General features: G+C 45.4%; 1 protein-coding gene across 1 annotated transcript in view; it reads left to right on the top strand.

The window, feature by feature from the left end:
• The first annotated feature begins 365 nt into the window (after window positions 1-365).
• The window catches only part of LOC310777627 (radixin), a 53,397-nt gene continuing 35,693 nt past the window's right edge, over window positions 366-18,069 (top strand). The window contains exon 1 of the mRNA XM_083637999.1: window positions 366-395. Within this exon, the coding sequence (XP_083494125.1) occupies window positions 384-395 (12 nt within the window). The 5' untranslated portion in view covers window positions 366-383. The remainder of the gene's footprint in view (window positions 396-18,069) is intronic.

Genomic DNA, 18,069 nt, shown 5'->3' with positions numbered 1-18,069 from the left:
GGCCTTCTTCGTCCTTATGAAGGCGAGACGTCTGCCTGGGAGACGCTTCAAATAGCTGTGCAGTCTCTCCCTGTCTCTGTTTATTTTTCTCTCTCTGTTTTGTTTTGTCTTCATCTCTCTCTCTGTCGCTCTACCTCTCTCTCTTTCTCATTCTCTTTCCCTCTTCTTTGTACTCCGCTCTCTATCCTGCCTTGTACTGTTTAACCAATGAGCCTGAGGAGTGTGCTGTATCTTATGTTTGTGTGTTTTGTTGACATCAGTGCGTTTGTTTTTGCTGTCCTTGTGTCCCAGGCGCTGGAGCCCCGCAGGGAGGCTGCGAGAAGGAGGACGACGCCTTCTTTTTGTTTTCTCGGCAGAAGGGGACGGGCGGAGAGTGAGGAAAGATGCCCAAACCGGTGAGTTTCTACCACTGACCTCCAAAATATGGACAGAGCTCTCCCATTGATTTTGGGCTCCCGTTTTGAATTGAAGTGGTGGCCGTCGCCATCTTGATTTTTCGTCAGCAGAGTGAGAGGGAATGGGTTGAGTCTTTGCGCAGCTCACGTGAGATGGGGGTTTCCCAGAGCCACAGCTCCGTCTGCTATTGGTCCGTGATCGGCAAGCTACGCGATCAGTGGCCATTCGAGGAATTACAGCTTTCAGGGTTACTTCCTGGTCCTCGTGGGAAAACCTCATGCCATGCCTACTGGTTTCTACCACGCTGCAGGCTGTGTGTGCACTCTCATGTGCATTTATAGCAATGCTGCGTCAACATGACCTGATACAAAGTTGTAAAGTTGAGCACAGAGGACTCTGAAATGTGGGTTTACATGCTGTGGACGTGAACTATGTGAAAATAATGTTCTGGAAGCTGTGACAAAAAACACAACTTGGACACGCCATTTTCCGCTAAATTTTGGCTAACGGTGAAGTTTATCCTAAAACAATTGGTTAAGGTGTGCGAAAGGCTTTGGTCATAGCTGAATAAGAAAAACTTTGGCTAAAAATAAAATTTGACTCAGTCGAAATTGAACTCCGATCTCCAGCGTTCAAGTGAAACTCCTCCGCCGTGCTTGTAATCGCTAGAAGATGGCTTGGAGAGATGCTGGTATTATACTGGTGAAGTTGCTCCGCTGATCGTTCTGATGTATACAGCAACTGTGTTTTCACTGTTTGACAAGCCAATCAGTGTCTCTGCGCCCCCTGTGGCCACTGGTGTGTAGTTAAATGTTTCTGGATATGCACACCGATTCTTTGGGCCATTTGGACACCGCATGTGGCACTGCAGTGCAACCCCCTTAACATTCAAGTATAAAAATTACCATTATGCTGCGTTTCAGGGATGTCCGAAATTATAGCTTTCTATGAGGGAAAATGCAATAGAATGTCTTCAAGTTGGAATTCCAAGTTGCACTTACTGTTGCTAACATGCTGTCTTGTGTCTTGTGCTTTATTCTATTTCCTGGTGTTTTATTTATTGCATCATTTTGTTCTGTGATTAATTGTTGATTAGTCAGGTCTAGGTAGGCTTGTTCTGAAGACATGCTTTTTGATGCTAAGCAAACCTGCTTAATAGCTAACATTGTCAAATATGATTAGCTTTTGCATGGAGAACAGTATTTTACCTCAAATACTGCAGAGACGAATAATACTACAATAAGTCTTCCAAAGCTTCAATCATGGTGTCTCTGCAAACACTTTTAGCATCATGTTGTTTGTTATTCCCACATGGCCACCACAGTTTTCTGTTACAATTTCTTTGGGTTCTGTATTCGAGAATGAATTGTCTGCAGTACAAACGCCGGATTGATGCAGGATAATGGCTGCCACTGGGATCAAGGACTGACCTCTCTGACGAGTCACTCCATACAATCAGTGTCCTTTCACTAACAATGTGCTGGACTAACCCATGTGGGCGACGCAGGTCTACACCTATTGTTCAGCAGTAAAGATGATCGGCTCAGTTAAGACCGCTATAATAACTGTTGAGCTCAGCTGCAACAATGTCTTCTGTTTTGGCATCATTCAATAGTCCTCCAGAGCTTAGTGAGGGTGAATGTAAATCCAGGATGGGTTTCAGCCTCTGATAAGAAAGAAATAGAAATGAGACCCAGCCATTGTGATGGTGCTTGTCCCTGCTATAGAGGTGGCATTTTGGGTCTGTGAGTCCAGAACCAGCTCCACCACTCAATCCATGTGTCACTCCCTGTAGACTGTTGGTTCTAGTGCTCCACACTTTCTTTAGCATGCACTATTCTGAGTGATAAGTAGTAGGCCTAGCTCCATGCTAACACTTTAGCATACACTACTGTATGTTGAGTGATAGTAGATCCATGCTAACACTTTAGCATACACTACTGTATGTTGAGTGATGATAGTAGATCCATGCTAGCACTTTAGTAGGGCTGTCCCCCGACTCAGAATTCTGTCAGATTTGGCTATTCAATACCTGTACGAATATTCAACTATTCCTTTTTTATCTGGCAATCAGAAAATTCATTGGCATGATTGGTTCTTGGTTTTATGGTATTAATAGGCTGATACTTATACCAAAATACCGTAGGCTATAACACAAGCTATTGGAAGAAACCAAGCAAGTCTATGTAAAATCAGTCATTCAGCACCCCCATATAGCCGGGATGGAATGATCCTTGTTTCATAGCCACATTTTGCGACTATTCGACTGTGAGATTTTGCAGTCAAATTCGAACGAATCATCGACTATTTGGGGTCACCCCTACACTTTAGCATACACTGTGTTGAGTGATAGATGATGTTATTTGAAATGCTAAATTCTCAAGAAAATGAGAACTTCTAGCAGCTCTAAAGCTAAATGTAAATATTTAAGTGGCAAGAGTCAATGATCTACTGTACTGGGAACACGTGGGTGATTTTGGTCTCTATGTTCTCATCACTTAACAGTTCATCATAAGGACAATCTCCCCAAAACTCTAACTCTAACTCTAGCTAACTTGAGCTGAGCTTGCTTGGTCCAACATGGCTGCACACCAGTGAAAACCTGAGAGTTATTGTCTGCAGCCTACAACAGAACACATAGAACCTCAGACTACAACAGAACACATAGAACCTCAGACTACAACGGAACACATAGAACCTCAGACTGGATGACATATTTACATTGTAGCCAAACTGTTTGTCAAGTTTGTCAATAAAAAGGTGTGACTTTACAAGGAGGACATTTGCTACTGTGGAGGGAGAGATGTGCACGCACACGCACACACACACACACACACACACACACACACACACACACACACACACAGACACACATAGACACACACACACACACACACACACACACACACACACACACACACACACACACACACACACACACACACACACACACACACACACACACACACACACACACACACACACACACACACACACACACAGCACAACAGACCTGCTGGCCAGGCACTGTGGATGTGTCTGTGTATAGAGAGACCAAACACAAAGACCGCTCTCTGTCTCTATTTATGGCCTGAAGGCCAGCGAGGTGTTTTCTGTCTCTGACACAAACACAGTGGCTGTTTACACTTCACTTCTCTTCACACTTTTACTCCAGCTGCTGTCAAGATGTTTGTGCTTTTCATTGATTTGAACATTAGAAGCAGGATCATCAGCTGCACAAATGTTTCTGGTAAAAGAGCACTTTGAAGCTGATGCAGTTTTAAAGTTTTGAGTGGAATAGTCTGACTCAGCGGAAGTAGGCTGTAGTACCGCAAGGATGACGTATTTTTGCAGGCTTACCCAGAAGTCTCTGCACTTCCTGGTTCCGTCGTTCGTGATTACGTGTAAAAGTCAATGGGATTTTTGCAAGGGAATTTCAGTTAAATGCATGAAATAAAGTGTGTGTGTGTGTGTGTGTGTGTGTGTGTGTGCCTATCTCTCCCTCCACTGTGTGTGTGTGTGTGTGTGTGTGTGTGTGTGTGTGTGTGTGTGTGTGTGTGTGTGTGTGTGTGTGTGTGTGTGTGTGTGTGTGTTTGACGTGTTTGAGAGAGAGAGAGAGAGAGAGAGAGAGAGAGAGAGAGAAAGTGTGTGTGTTTGTGTTCATGCCAATTGCCTAAAAGGAGTGGGGGGTTTCAAAATGCAGTGTGGCAGAGGCAGAGCAGGGTGGGCTGCTCCTGCCATCCTGCATTTTGGAAAAAAGTTGCTTGTCACACTCGCAATAACACTCGTTTGACGACTTATTTGAGGGAATGTAATCATTTTATCTATCACATCCGCTATTTCTTTTGCTCTTTGAACAACTCTGGATATTTATCGGCGAGATTCTTGGCCAAGCTGGATGTGATTCGCTCCGTTCACGGTTCGCCTGCCTGCAGCTTTGAACCATCGTTTACAGACGGGCTATAATATAGTGTCGTGTCAACAACGTCACGGTGGGAGGGAGCTGGGAGGATGACACCCGAAGAAGCTCCCATATTTCATGTAAGGCCTCATGCCAGCTAGAAATAAGGTGGATATTCATTGATATTGTACCTTATTCTTACCGTATTTTCTGAATCTGAACCTGAGAGTGAGACTTCAATCTGCATGTTGTTGTCAGGCGAGAACGTTGTATCTCCAAAATCATCAGTCAGCTTTCAGGCACTAATAGATTGAACACAATGCATTTGAGTTTTGAAGCGGTTTCATAAACCCAACAGAGCAGCAAGACATCCTTCAACTGGAGATAAAACATGAAAATCACCACAACTGGAGTTACAAGGTTTCCACGTGACAATTATATGCTGGGTTTTCATAGATTGTAAAATTACAATATTCTCAGTTTTTGAAAATTTACATTTAGCAATATGTTTTCTGAAAGAATAGAAAGTGAGAGGAAAGGTGTGAAGGGAGATAGGATGAAATGGACAGAAGATGGAGAGAGGAATACTGACAGAATTAGTGACGATAGAGAGAGCATGGTGGAGGTAGAGAAAGAGAGAGAGAGAGATGTAAAAAAAGAAGTAAAAGGCAGATAAAAACAAAAAGGCCGAGGGGAACAGAGGCACAAAGGGCTAGTAGAGGATTGTCTGCTCCACACCCAGCCGCCTGCAGGGAAACTCACAACACACACACACACACACACACACACACACACACACACACACACACACACACACACACACACACACACACACACACACACACCCTTTCACTGCACTGCCACATCGCATCTCCACATCTCTGCTCGTTTCTTTGCACTTAAATGTCACTGTGGTTTCAAAGCTGAAGCTAAGTCGTGGGTCCTGTAGGCACGCTTGCTAAACACTTAGCCAGGGAGCATGTGAGCTAGCTAGCATGCTAGCACCCATTAGCTCATTTCACACAAAAGGATAACAAAAGATTAAGGGAGGTAAGAAGATGTTGAAGGAGGTGAACCCCTCGCAAAGGGTTCCTGTTGTTGAGCTGCTGAGAAAAAGCTCTTTGTTGGCTCCTATGAGGCCAGACTGAGAGACAGCCTCAGGCGGGCCATTAACTAGGTGAATTTGGTCTGGACCTTCACCCTCCCCGAGGCCCTGTTTTAATGGTGTGTGTGTGTTACATGTTGTACTAACACAACGTAGGTGTCCCCAGGTATTGGGCTCTTTCATGTGGTTCAGAGGGGTTTTGTATGGAAGGGGTTTCAAGATGTGGCTTGGGGTTTCACTCATGCTGAACTCATTCCTGTGGGACTCCATACAACCATGTTAGTGAATACAAACATACAGCGTTCCTAAAAGCACCCATAGACAAACAGTAGAAATAAACACGTCAATAAAGGAAAGCTCTGCGCAAATGTCCATCCAGGCCTCGTCCTTTTCTTACAGTATCTGCCGCTATTCAAAAGTTGTATTGACAGAGGGATAAATGCATTTTTAAATCTATTTAATCTGCAACAGGGGGCTGTAAACGTCCCCCCAGAGGGCAGCTGATGCTCACCGACAGTGTAGACCATGGGATTGGTCAGTAACTATTCACCTTAGCGAGTAGCCTGTTCGTGAAGACTGCAACGATGGATGCTGTCTTAACCCTATAATCTTCCATGCAGTCTGCCCTGTGTGTCAGAGGGCGAAATGGCAGGACAGCTACACTGTTCATATTTTAATTTATTATTCTATTGTTAGTAAAGGGCCTGCGGTGGCCATACTGGGTTCACTGTGTCAGAGTGGAAAGCAGCATGGTAATGACATGTGATACTGTAGTAGCTGCTTCACTCCCTGGGGGGGGAAATTCACTTTTCAAGTTGCCCTCTCCACACAGGTCAGAGGTCAGCAGCAGGGACAAGACAGAGCAGCCTAGTGCAGTCAAGCGAGGAACACTTCCCACTAACTACACTCGCTGTTCCTTTTCTTCTTCAGTTTTGTTTAACAGTGCTGAATATACATTGTAAAAGGTGCGTTAGCGCCACCCACACTCCCTGCTCAAATAACCAGACCTCCATGTTAGGCTACTTATTTTGATTTTGATGTAGGCATTTGTAGGATTTTGAGTCCCGTGTCTCCCCTCGGTGTCACAAGAGTCCCGTGTCTCCCCTCGGTGTCACAAGAGTCCCGTGTCTCCCCTCACTGTCACAAGAGTCCTGTGTCTCCCCTCAGTGTCACAAGAGTCCCGTGTCTCCCCTCAGTGTCACAAGAGTCCTGTGTCTCCCCTCGGTGTCACAAGAGTCCCGTGTCTCCCCTCGGTGTCACAAGAGTCCCGTGTCTCCCCTCAGTGTCACAAGAGTCCTGTGTCTCCCCTCAGTGTCACAAGAGTCCCGTGTCTCCCCTCAGTGTCACAAGAGTCCTGTGTCTCCCCTCGGTGTCACAAGAGTCCCGTGTCTCCCCTCAGTGTCACAAGAGTCCCGTGTCTCCCCTCAGTGTCACAAGAGTCCCGTGTCTCCCCTCAGTGTCACAAGAGTCCCGTGTCTCCCCTCGGTGTCACAAGAGTCCCGTGTCTCCCCTCGGTGTCACAAGAGTCCCGTGTCTCCCCTCGGTGTCACAAGAGTCCTGTGTCTCCCCTCGGTGTCACAAGAGTCCTGTGTCTCCCCTCTGTGTCACAAGAGTCCTGTGTCTCCCCTCAGTGTCACAAGAGTCCTGTGTCTCCCCTCAGTGTCACAAGAGTCCCGTGTCTCCCCTCAGTGTCACAAGAGTCCCGTGTCTCCCCTCAGTGTCACAAGAGTCCTGTGTCTCCCCTCAGTGTCACAAGAGTCCTGTGTCTCCCCTCAGTGTCACAAGAGTCCCGTGTCTCCCCTCAGTGTCACAAGAGTCCCGTGTCTCCCCTCAGTGTCACAAGAGTCCCGTGTCTCCCCTCAGTGTCACAAGAGTCCTGTGTCTCCCCTCAGTGTCACAAGAGTCCTGTGTCTCCCCTCTGTGTCACAAGAGTCCTGTGTCTCCCCTCTGTGTCACAAGAGTCCTGTGTCTCCCCTCGGTGTCACAAGAGTCCTGTGTCTCCCCTCGGTGTCACAAGAGTCCTGTGTCTCCCCTCGGTGTCAGTGTCTCCCCTCGGTGTCACAAGAGTCCCGTGTCTCCCCTCGGTGTCACAAGAGTCCTGTGTCTCCCCTCAGTGTCACAAGAGTCCTGTGTCTCCCCTCGGTGTCACAAGAGTCCTGTGTCTCCCCTCGGTGTCACAAGAGTCCTGTGTCTCCCCTCGGTGTCACAAGAGTCCTGTGTCTCCCCTCGGTGTCACAAGAGTCCTGTGTCTCCCCTCAGTGTCACAAGAGTCCCGTGTCTCCCCTCTGTGTCACAAGAGTCCTGTGTCTCCCCTCAGTGTCACAAGAGTCCTGTGTCTCCCCTCAGTGTCACAAGAGTCCTGTGTCTCCCCTCTGTGTCACAAGAGTCCTGTGTCTCCCCTCTGTGTCACAAGAGTCCTGTGTCTCCCCTCTGTGTCACAAGAGTCCTGTGTCTCCCCTCAGTGTCACAAGAGTCCTGTGTCTCCCCTCAGTGTCACAAGAGTCCTGTGTCTCCCCTCTGTGTCACAAGAGTCCTGTGTCTCCCCTCTGTGTCACAAGAGTCCTGTGTCTCCCCTCGGTGTCACAAGAGTCCTGTGTCTCCCCTCTGTGTCACAAGAGTCCTGTGTCTCCCCTCTGTGTCACAAGAGTCCTGTGTCTCCCCTCTGTGTCACAAGAGTCCTGTGTCTCCCCTCTGTGTCACAAGAGTCCTGTGTCTCCCCTCTGTGTCACAAGAGTCCTGTGTCTCCCCTCTGTGTCACAAGAGTCCTGTGTCTCCCCTCTGTGTCACAAGAGTCCCGTGTCTCCCCTCAGTGTCACAAGAGTCCTGTGTCTCCCCTCTGTGTCACAAGAGTCCTGTGTCTCCTCTCGGTGTCAGTTGCCATGCATGATTATAACCATTTATGGAGTTGTATAAAGCTTTATAACTGCATTATAATGTCTTATGCACGTGGTCATAATGCATTAGACATGACCTTCATAGAAAGTGTTAGTGAATCTTCTTTATGCCATGAGTGTGTTGAAAGGGGGAAGGAGAAAAAAGAGAGAAGGGAAGAGAGAAGGGGAAAAAGCAACAGGAGCAAAAGGCTAAAATTAGTATTGATTAGTATTGAAATTAGTATTGATTTCCCATATGTTTTGTTCAGCACGTGTGTGTGTGTGTGTGTGTGTGTGTGTGTGTGTGTGTGTGTGTGTGTGTGTGTGTGTGTGTGTGTGTGTGTGTGTGTCATTCCTGTTGATCGGGGTGTGAGATGTGGTAGGACATCGTACATTATTGATTTATCGTTGCGTTTTGCACATGTCGCCCCTCCTGGTGATGCAGTCCCCTGGGGCTGTGTGTGTGTGTGTGTGTGTGTGTGTGTGTGTGTGTGTGTGTGTGTGTGTGTGTGTGTGTGTGTGTGTGTGTGTGTGTGTGTGTGTGTGTGTGTGTGTGTGTGTGTGTGTGTGTGTGTGTGTGTGTGTGTGTGTGTGTGTGTGTGTGTGTGTGTGTGTGTGTGTATGTGTTCTTGTGTCTTGTGTGTATGTGTTCTTGTGTGTGGTGTGTGTGTGTGTGTGTGTGTGTGTGTGTGTGTGTGTGTGTGTGTGTGTGTGTAGGACAGGGGGGCAGGGGGCTATAAATATTTCAGAGGGCCATTTTCATTTATATAATGGGAATTATCCAAGTCACTAAATCTAATTAGAGGGCGGGTGTGAAGTTCAGCAGCCCTCTCTCTCTCTCTCTCTCTCTCTCTCTCCCTCTCTCCCTCTCTCTCTCTCTCTCTCTCTCTCTCTCTCTCTCTCTCCCTCTCTCTCTCTCTCTCTCTCTCTCTCTCTCTCTCTCTCTCTCTCTCTCTCTCTCTCTCTCTCTGGTCCTGCAGCTCCGTTCCATTTTACATTCAAAATCAATGTGCTTAATGCGAATGTAAATTAAAAACTGTGTTGCCAAAGCATCAGGATAAAAACAACAACATCTGACTCTTTAAGCTGCACTCAACTCAATACGATTCGTAGTTGGCAATGCCGGTGTCAAGTTCACTGGTTCCAATAAATCCCCTCCCTCTCCCCCGTCACTTTAGTGACACTGATGAAGCAGTTATGAATATGAAGGGGCTGAGTGGAAACAAACTGAGTGGAAACAATTAGAGATAAAAATTCTTCCGTCTTTAGGGTGGCCCTACATATTGGAGCGGTGACATGCAGAAGTGGTGTGTGAACACTGTCGTACAGCAACACGTCGTGGCTGTAGAATCATCGCGTGGTAGAATGGCTCAGCTACATTCTCCAAAGAAAACTCAAAGTTTGTTTGTTTGTCACTGATTCAAATAATGTAACGTTGCTGGGCACTATAATCTCTCAAGACAGATTTTGGATTTGCATGAATATCTGTCAGCATGGTTCAAGAAAATCCCAATAACAGCGCTCCTAATAATAGCGCAAGCAGGATGTTAAAATTAGCATAAAGGTGCGTGGCCGGGCAAGTTGCTTGCCCCCAGAGGTTTCTTTCCCCCAGATTCGCTGTATGTCCAGCTTGTTTCACTATTGAGGATAATGAGGGGTAAGGCATGTCAAAACTAAATTCTCTCACGTCACTCCCCTTCTCCGCGACCTCCACTGGCTCCCAATTATAGCCCGCATTAAATTCAAGACTCTTGTACTGGCCTACCGGGCAGTTCACCGGTCAGCCCCTACCTATCTGCAATCTTTGGTCAGTTTTCAAACAACCAACCGTCCCCTCCGCTCCTCCACCTGCACAGCTCGCCTTGCCCCTCCATCACTACGTGACCCTGGGGGCCGCTTAGCCCACTCACTACTCTTCTCGTCCCTGGCTCCTCAATGGTGGAACGAGCTCCCCCCCTCTGTTATGCTGGCTGACTCGTTGGCCATTTTCCGCCGGAGACTAAAAACACACTTTTTCGAACTACACCTGGGCCCCTCCGAAAAGTGATGTGTGTATTTTATGATCCCGTTTTTGTTTCTGTTTATTGTTGTTTATTGTTGCATTTTATTGCTGTATTTTTATGCTATATTGTAATATGCTGTAAGTCGCTTTGGACAAAAGCGTCTGCTAAATGAAATAAAGTAAAGTAAAGTAAAAGTAAGGATAAGGCTAAGAGTGTAGGTTTGTTAGCGGCTGTAGTCGCTGCCGTTCAAGCAAATCGCCAGACAATTGGTAGGCGGGGAGATCTCCAATTCTCTGGTATCACGACGAGACCAATACAGATGTGGTTCTTTTTCTATGGACTCGTAGATTTCGCATCTGAATGATCATTGAATCAGTGTTGAATCCATGCTCAGAGTTACTGTATTAACTCCATCAAAAACAGGCTGGAGTGAGACAGTTGAATACCAAGCACATGCATATAGCAGGCAGCTGAACATCTGAGGAAAGGTGCATGGAGTTTAGCATTATTCATCCCAGCATCCAGTAGCAGGAGGTCACTGAGTCATAATGTTGATGATTTTAGCATCTTGTTTCTTGTTAGCTTTGCAGCATCATGCTAACTTGATTGTTGAAGGTGCCAGTAGGTTCTTAGCATCGGCTCACCATGCTATGTGGAGGGAGGCAGTGGGCTGGAGTACGACAGCAGAGTAAACACAGCTTAGAGTTGCATGCTTTGAAGCTGGACTCAACAGTCTGGTTTCACTATGTACTCCAAACAGTTTCTAGAGCCTTCTCATTATTTAAAACACTGAACATCCCTCCGAACATGTGTGGGATTGTGTTTCCGCTGCCCCAATTGAGACCATTTGCCTGCCGGGGTTTAGTTTCAACTTTCATCAAACCAAACGGCACTTCTGAACCCCTTCTCTAAATAAGCTGCAGGATAAACCACCAAGCTACACAATGGTGTGTGTGTGTGTGTGTGCATGCGTGCGTGCGTGCGTGCGTGCGTGCGTGCATGCTTGCGTGCTTGCGTGCTTGCGTGCAGGATGAGCCGAGCATCGCAGACAGGGCAAGCTCTTTGTCGACTGACTTTTGGCCAAAAAATTCCAGTCTCTATTTTATTCAGCTTTTTTATTTTATCCTTATTTTATTAAGTTTTTTGAATAAATCTTTTATAAGTTGATGCATGCCACGCACAAAACAAACACTGTAGTTGAACACAGAGGATTTATGTGTGTGAACAATTTTTCTTCTGTAATTATAAGTTTGCTGTGCAAGGCTCCACATGGCCCCACTGTGGGAAACTGGAAAATGTGTTTTCTGGTATTTGTAAATAGCCTAGTAGCAGTGGTGAGTGGTAGTAGTAGTAGTAGTAGTAGTAGTAGTAGTACTACTACTACTACTAGTACAACAGTAGTAGTAAGTAGAAATAACAGTTAATAGTAGTAACATTAGCATTAATTTATTTTACATTTAGAAAAGCTCAATAGTTTTAGTTTATGTATCTCATATTCTTGCACTCTGGAGATAAAGGAGAGAGAGAGAGAGAGAGAGCGAGAGAGAGAGAGAGTCTTACTAAGCCAAACTAAGCCAGCAAGACACCCCGATTTTGTTTATTTTTTAATGAAAGGAATGGACAGTTACAGAACCACGCAGCTCAACATCAGTACGCATGCCATTATGAATCAGCATACTGCGCTGGCCCTGCTAACAGACTGAAGCCTAACTGTCACTGATTACAGCTATCAGCTGGAATACACTCTCACACACACACACACACACACACACACACACACACACACACACACACACACACACACACACACACACTCATACACACACACACACACACACACACACACACACACACACACACACACACAGTCACTCACTCACACACACACACACACACACACACACACACACAGTCACTCACACACACACACACACACACACACACACACACACACACACACCAACGCAGACTTAGAAACTCCTTTAAACCACATCTATTTTGACACCCAGACACTGAACTGGGCAGTACGGTGGATCACTAGCTGCGTTTATATGCACACTTTTTCCTCAATCTGATTGAAATCAATCGCTTTGAAGATTTCAGGTCAACTGTTTACATGGAATGTGATTTAATACAATCTGGTGTTTACATCCACCCAGAGCATGCACCCATATACTGTAATTGAACAGCTGTGTGACATGTTCAAAAGTGATGAATACAACTTGACAGGTCTGCCAACTCTCGCATTGACTGTGAGACTCAAGCAATTGACACTTCTCACACACTTCTTCAAGTACATTTTCTCGCAGTAAAAAATTTATTCATACTGTGATCATACTGGGAGCCTAAAGCGTGAATTATGCCATACATATGGACTGTCACACGGAAATGAGAGACACAGAGTCCTGACGAGAAAACCTATAGCCTAATCCGTGTGGGTTTCTCTTCGCCGGAGTGTTGAAAATCTCTACGTTGTCTGTGCACATAGTTAGAAAATAACTCTTCTGGCAGCAGCTCTTCTCCTCCTGCTGCAGCAGGCAGGACTCTCCTTTACATCAAGACAGAAGGCATCATGGGCATGCGCAGAAAGAATGCAGCCAGAGAGTCATCAGTTTCATCGTTTACATGGTAACATTTTTCTTTTGATCGGTTTATGAAAAGGTTTAAACTATCCCTCTGCAATCGGTTTGGGCCTGTTTAAGCTGATTGAGGTGTTTATATGGGCATTTTTAGTCGGTTTGTGCTTTTACACCTATTTCAAGCTGATTATTATGCTCCATGTAAACGTGCCTAGTGGTTGTCTGGGGGTCCTCCCCCAGAAGAAAATTGTAAACACATTTCATGCATTTCTAGACTACCTAACCTCTTGGATTAGAACTGCATGTGTATATTATATAGAGCCCAACCGATACTGGATTTTTTAGGCCGATGCCGATACCGATATTAGGGAGTAAAAAAATAATCAGATATCGATTATTATATATTCATTCAAGAACACTCTCGTCATAAATGTAACCATTTATTGCATAAATGGAAATACACTTATGTTTGGCGTTGAAGGCTCCACTCTTTACAGAAGATGCTCCTCCCTGAACCAGCCCAGCAGCATGCTACGCCGAGCAGGGAGGGCCGCAAAAATCCCCCATGGGGATACAAGATTCCAGATTAATTTAAAGCCATAGTGAGTAAGAGAGGGAGCCTAAGCAGGACATGGAAACATGCTCACATTTTGAGCCTGCAGACTCTAGAGCTAAAATACATGATTAGCCTTTGAGCCAAGCAGACTGAGCTATAAAGGTGGAGGCTGTACTGGGGTGGTGGAGGCAAAGCATTGCCAGCAGCAGCAGTGTGAGGCAACAATTGTGGAGCAGATCAGAGTGAGAGAGGAGGCCGTGTTTATATGGACCGCCTTATTGTGAGAATGGCTGTGGTTGGTGAATGAATGATCCAATCAGCAGCTCACAGCTGGATACAGCTCGGGCATATAGTGTATGACTTCCGTGTCTCGAATGAACTAACGCGATGCTTCATTAAAAATGTATATTTTGTCATAATTTCCCGCTCCCACCCGCTCCCGTTGACTTTTCCCCTGTCCCAATCATGTGATGAAAATGACTCCCATCCCGCGGGAATCCACGGGAATCCACAGGAATCCTGTGATCCACGGGACTCCCAAAAAAATGTCAACCTGTAGAGCTGCTGGCTGCTTTATCTCTTATAATGTTTTCCAGTAACTCACTCCGAACTCATCTCAGAGCCTGTTTTTGTCAAGCGCCTTTGGTGATCTCCATCATGCTCCACGTAGCCTAGAGCGTTTGGACTCTGGAGCCAATATTGTCTGTAGATGCAAGCAGGGATGAAGAGACTGATTATATAAATATATAGGAACAAATCTAGGAAAATAGGAAGATAAATCTATAGAGTCACCAAGGGTCGCAAGCGACTTGATGGAACATAATGAAAGACAGGTACAAAATCATCACATAATCCTCTCTGGCAGCTGTTTAAATCCCTCTTCAGGACGTCCAGCAGGCTTTTTAGGAAATTACATTCAAATCAGCTGCAAGGGCGTTTCTATGGAAACCTTATCTGCTATGTGGACCACACACACACACACACACACACACACACACACACACACACACACACACACACACACACACACACACACACACACACACACACACACACACACACACACACACACACACACACATCCCTCTATCTCCCTCTCTGTCTCTTCTCCCTCCCTGCCTCTCTCTCCTCTCCCTCTCTCTCTCTCCCTCCCTCTCATCTCTATTCTCCCTCCCTCTCTCCTCCTCCCTCCCTCCCTCCCTCCTCTCTCTCTTCTCTCTCCCTCTCTCTCTCCTCCCTCTCTCTCCCTCCCTCTCTCTCTCCCCTCTCTCCCACCCTCTCTCCCTCTCTCCTCCTTCCCTCCCTCTCTCCTCTCTCTCTTCTCTCTCCCTCCCTCTCTCTCTTCCTCTCTCTCTGTACTCTCTTCCTTCCCCCTCCCTCTCTCCTTTCCATCTCTCTCTCCCCTCTCTCTTCTCTTTCCCTCCCTCTCTCCTCTCTCTCCCTCTCTCTCCTCCCTCTCCCTCTATCTCCCTCCCTCTCTCTCCTCTATCTCTCTTCATTCTCCTTCCCTCTCTCTCCATCCCCCTCTCTGTCTCTCCTCTCTCTCTCCTCCCTCCCTCTCCCTCTCTCAGGGTGAGTTGAGGACAATAGTAGTTCTCTGCATCCCGCCCGTAGCTGCCTCATAGGACGCTGATTGGTCCGAATCACTGATTCAGATTCAAACCAACAGATTGGAGCGTTGCAAGATGGATTTGTCGTGTGATCGTGATGTCATGATCTTGCGTGAATCCAGCTGCATCGCTTTTAGCAGGATTACGGAAAAACTACTGGGCCGATTTTCATGAAACTTGGTGTAACAAGTTTTGGGGTGGATACAATCTAGGTCGGGGTTCGAGGAGTTGGTAGGGAGAGTGGCTGCAGGGGGGATGTGGGTTGGTCAGGGTTAGGGTTCCGATCCGACTCACAAAATTCATAGCAGAGTATTGGCCTTGGCGGAAGTCTGCGTTCTCCGAGTGTAATTCTAGTTTATTGTGTTCTCGTTGTGTTGATGTATGATTGAGTGTTTGCTTTAAACATGTACTTGAAAGATTAGAGAGACTGCTTTCAGTAATTAAATGCTTTCAGTAATACAGTTTCATATTTGCTTGTTTGTAACATACCCAGCACTTGACTCATCATCATGGTTAAGTACTTCACTAAATCACTCCCACACACAACATTTCTGCCCTTCCTTTCCTTGCCTCCATTGCTGCCCCGCAGTATCTGAAGGATAAGATCCAGATCCAGATATCCCGCCCAGTAGTTCAAAACTTTTCATCTCAATCAGATCCGATCAGATTTTGAAATCCCATTTTCTGTGATCCAGGATCAGACAACTCGGCCAGATTTTGTCCCAGTATTTCAAAGCAATTCAGGATAGGATCACCCTGATCCAGTTTCAGACTTTTCAAGATTACTAGATCCTGAATATCAGTGCTTTAATCCTACCGATCTCCATCTAGTGGATATGAAAAATAATACAAGGAAGACAAGAGACCACATTGCAGAGACATCTATAATGTCTAATTATATTTTTAAATACATAAAGGACATAAAAGCATAATGGAATTGTAATTAAAAAAAATACTCCCACTAGGGTAACAACAAAAAAACATTCATTCAAAGGCAGCTGGATCATCCAGGCGTGCTTTGAGAAGCTGAATTCTAAGTGAGGTTTCAGTTCATCGATGATCCCCCAGAGCCCCTTGCACCTGCTGATGATTTAGGCCCACCTATGGATTTCCCTCTAAATGAGAGACTGAGTGGTGGTGCAATGCGAGATGCTATTGTCCGCAATTACTTTTGAAAGGTGATGACAGATGATGGACTTTTTTTTTGTTGAAGATATTTTTTCTTTAATCTAAATTACATTTGTGATTGACAATCTTTGTTGTGATACTTTTATGAGCATAAACATTTATGTCATCAACATTTGGTTGAAAACAAAATAGGCCACCACAAACGTGACCAAAAAATGAAATATAAAATTTATTTGCCATGAAGGCTAAACATTTTGTATTATTTCAGTTAACAAACTTTGCCATCTTATTTATATTGAAACATATTTTTAAATAAATTGTATACTACATTTTGCTCTGGTAATCCACTGGAAATCCACCCCTCTGGTGGGATCAAGATAATCCAGTTTTTTGGGATCAAACTGATCCCAATCCTGTGTTGTCGCTTTGAACTACCCGTTTTGAAGATTTGATCCAGATTAAAGCTTGGATTTGATTTCCTGATCTGATCGGATATCAAAGTGATCCTAATCCTGTTTTTTGGTTTTGAACTACCCAAAATCCAAATCTGATCCGATCAGATAGGAATTAAAAGTTTTGAACTACTGGGCCCCGATGTCCAGATATCCAGATAAGTATGGATAAGAACCGAAGGCTTATACCCTGTTCCACTGCAAACATCAGCTGCAGCGTTGTTGTCAAAAAAGCATAAGAGCCTCGCTCCTGCATTCAATATACGATCTTTGTCTCCCTTCCAGGCGAGACCGGAATATGGCTGCCTCCGCGAAAGTTTGTCCAGAAGCCACAATATTGTTATAAATATCAACTAGCCAACATATATCAAAGCTGGTGGGTTTTATGGAAAGAGCGTGACTCGAAATGGTTGACAGTTATATCAAACATTCTGTGGTGTTTTATTGCCACATAACTAACAGCTAGCTAATGCCAGAGGCTAACACCAGCTATGCCAGCTATATAATGTAATTCCATACTGTAATGTATTATCTAGACAACCATAATGTCTGATGTCTTCTTCACCCATTTTTACCAACAGCTCATTTTTAGGACTTTGAGTCCAAAATAAGGTTATTTGTCAACATACACTGTGGCTAATCAGCAGAGCAGGGAAAACCACAGAAATACATGAAATATCTTAAAAAATTTGAAATACACTGGAGGGGGGCTTTAAGGAGAAAACAACAACAACAAACAAACAAACAAACAAAAACTAATGATTACAGCACCAATACGTTTCCACAGATTAACACACAGTTAAAAGACTGGAATCAAGCTGCTGTAAAGTCAAGTGATGCCCAGAGTCATCACAGCTTCCAGAACAGCAAAAACACACTGGCATTTGGCTCATAATGTGAAAACCTGCTGTTTGTTTCACTTGTGTAAAACGTGTGGTGTCACTTCAGAATGCTGAGGGAGGTCGTCAGGCTGAAACACGTCCATTTTGTCCTGCTGCTAAACTCATTGAAACGTTATTGTGCTGCCATTTGGTCTGATACTTCATGTAACGAGAATAGCACAGGCATCAATGTGAAAACCAGCCTGATTTAAAGTCCTGAAAGCTGGGAAATGAAGTCTCCATCTGCCAGCAGCTGGATGTGTGGTGTGTGACCGCACAGTCCCTCTCTGCTCTCTGCACTCTCACATCTCTTCACAAGCTATGTTTTGACCAGCTCGTAGAAGCAAGAGCAGGAGTCGAGGGGAGATTACTGTAGCCAAGACAGAAGCCCAGCAAGGCCACATCTCTGAGTGAGCTTGTCACTGTCCTCCGCTCACGGCCAAAATAACATAACAGGCTGTCTGTCTATGTGGAATGGATTTTAAGAATGGAATGAAATATGTAACTATGTGAACTTGCATCTGCGTCTGTCTTGACGCAGGTTTTGAAGGCAACTATGAGCCCCGCAAGGGCACCATGACAGTG

The sequence above is a fragment of the Poromitra crassiceps genome, assembly GCF_964638095.1.
Source record: "Poromitra crassiceps genome assembly, chromosome: 6".
Classification (NCBI taxonomy): Eukaryota; Metazoa; Chordata; class Actinopteri; order Beryciformes; family Melamphaidae; genus Poromitra; species Poromitra crassiceps.
This window is presented reverse-complemented; position numbering and strand designations above follow the sequence as displayed.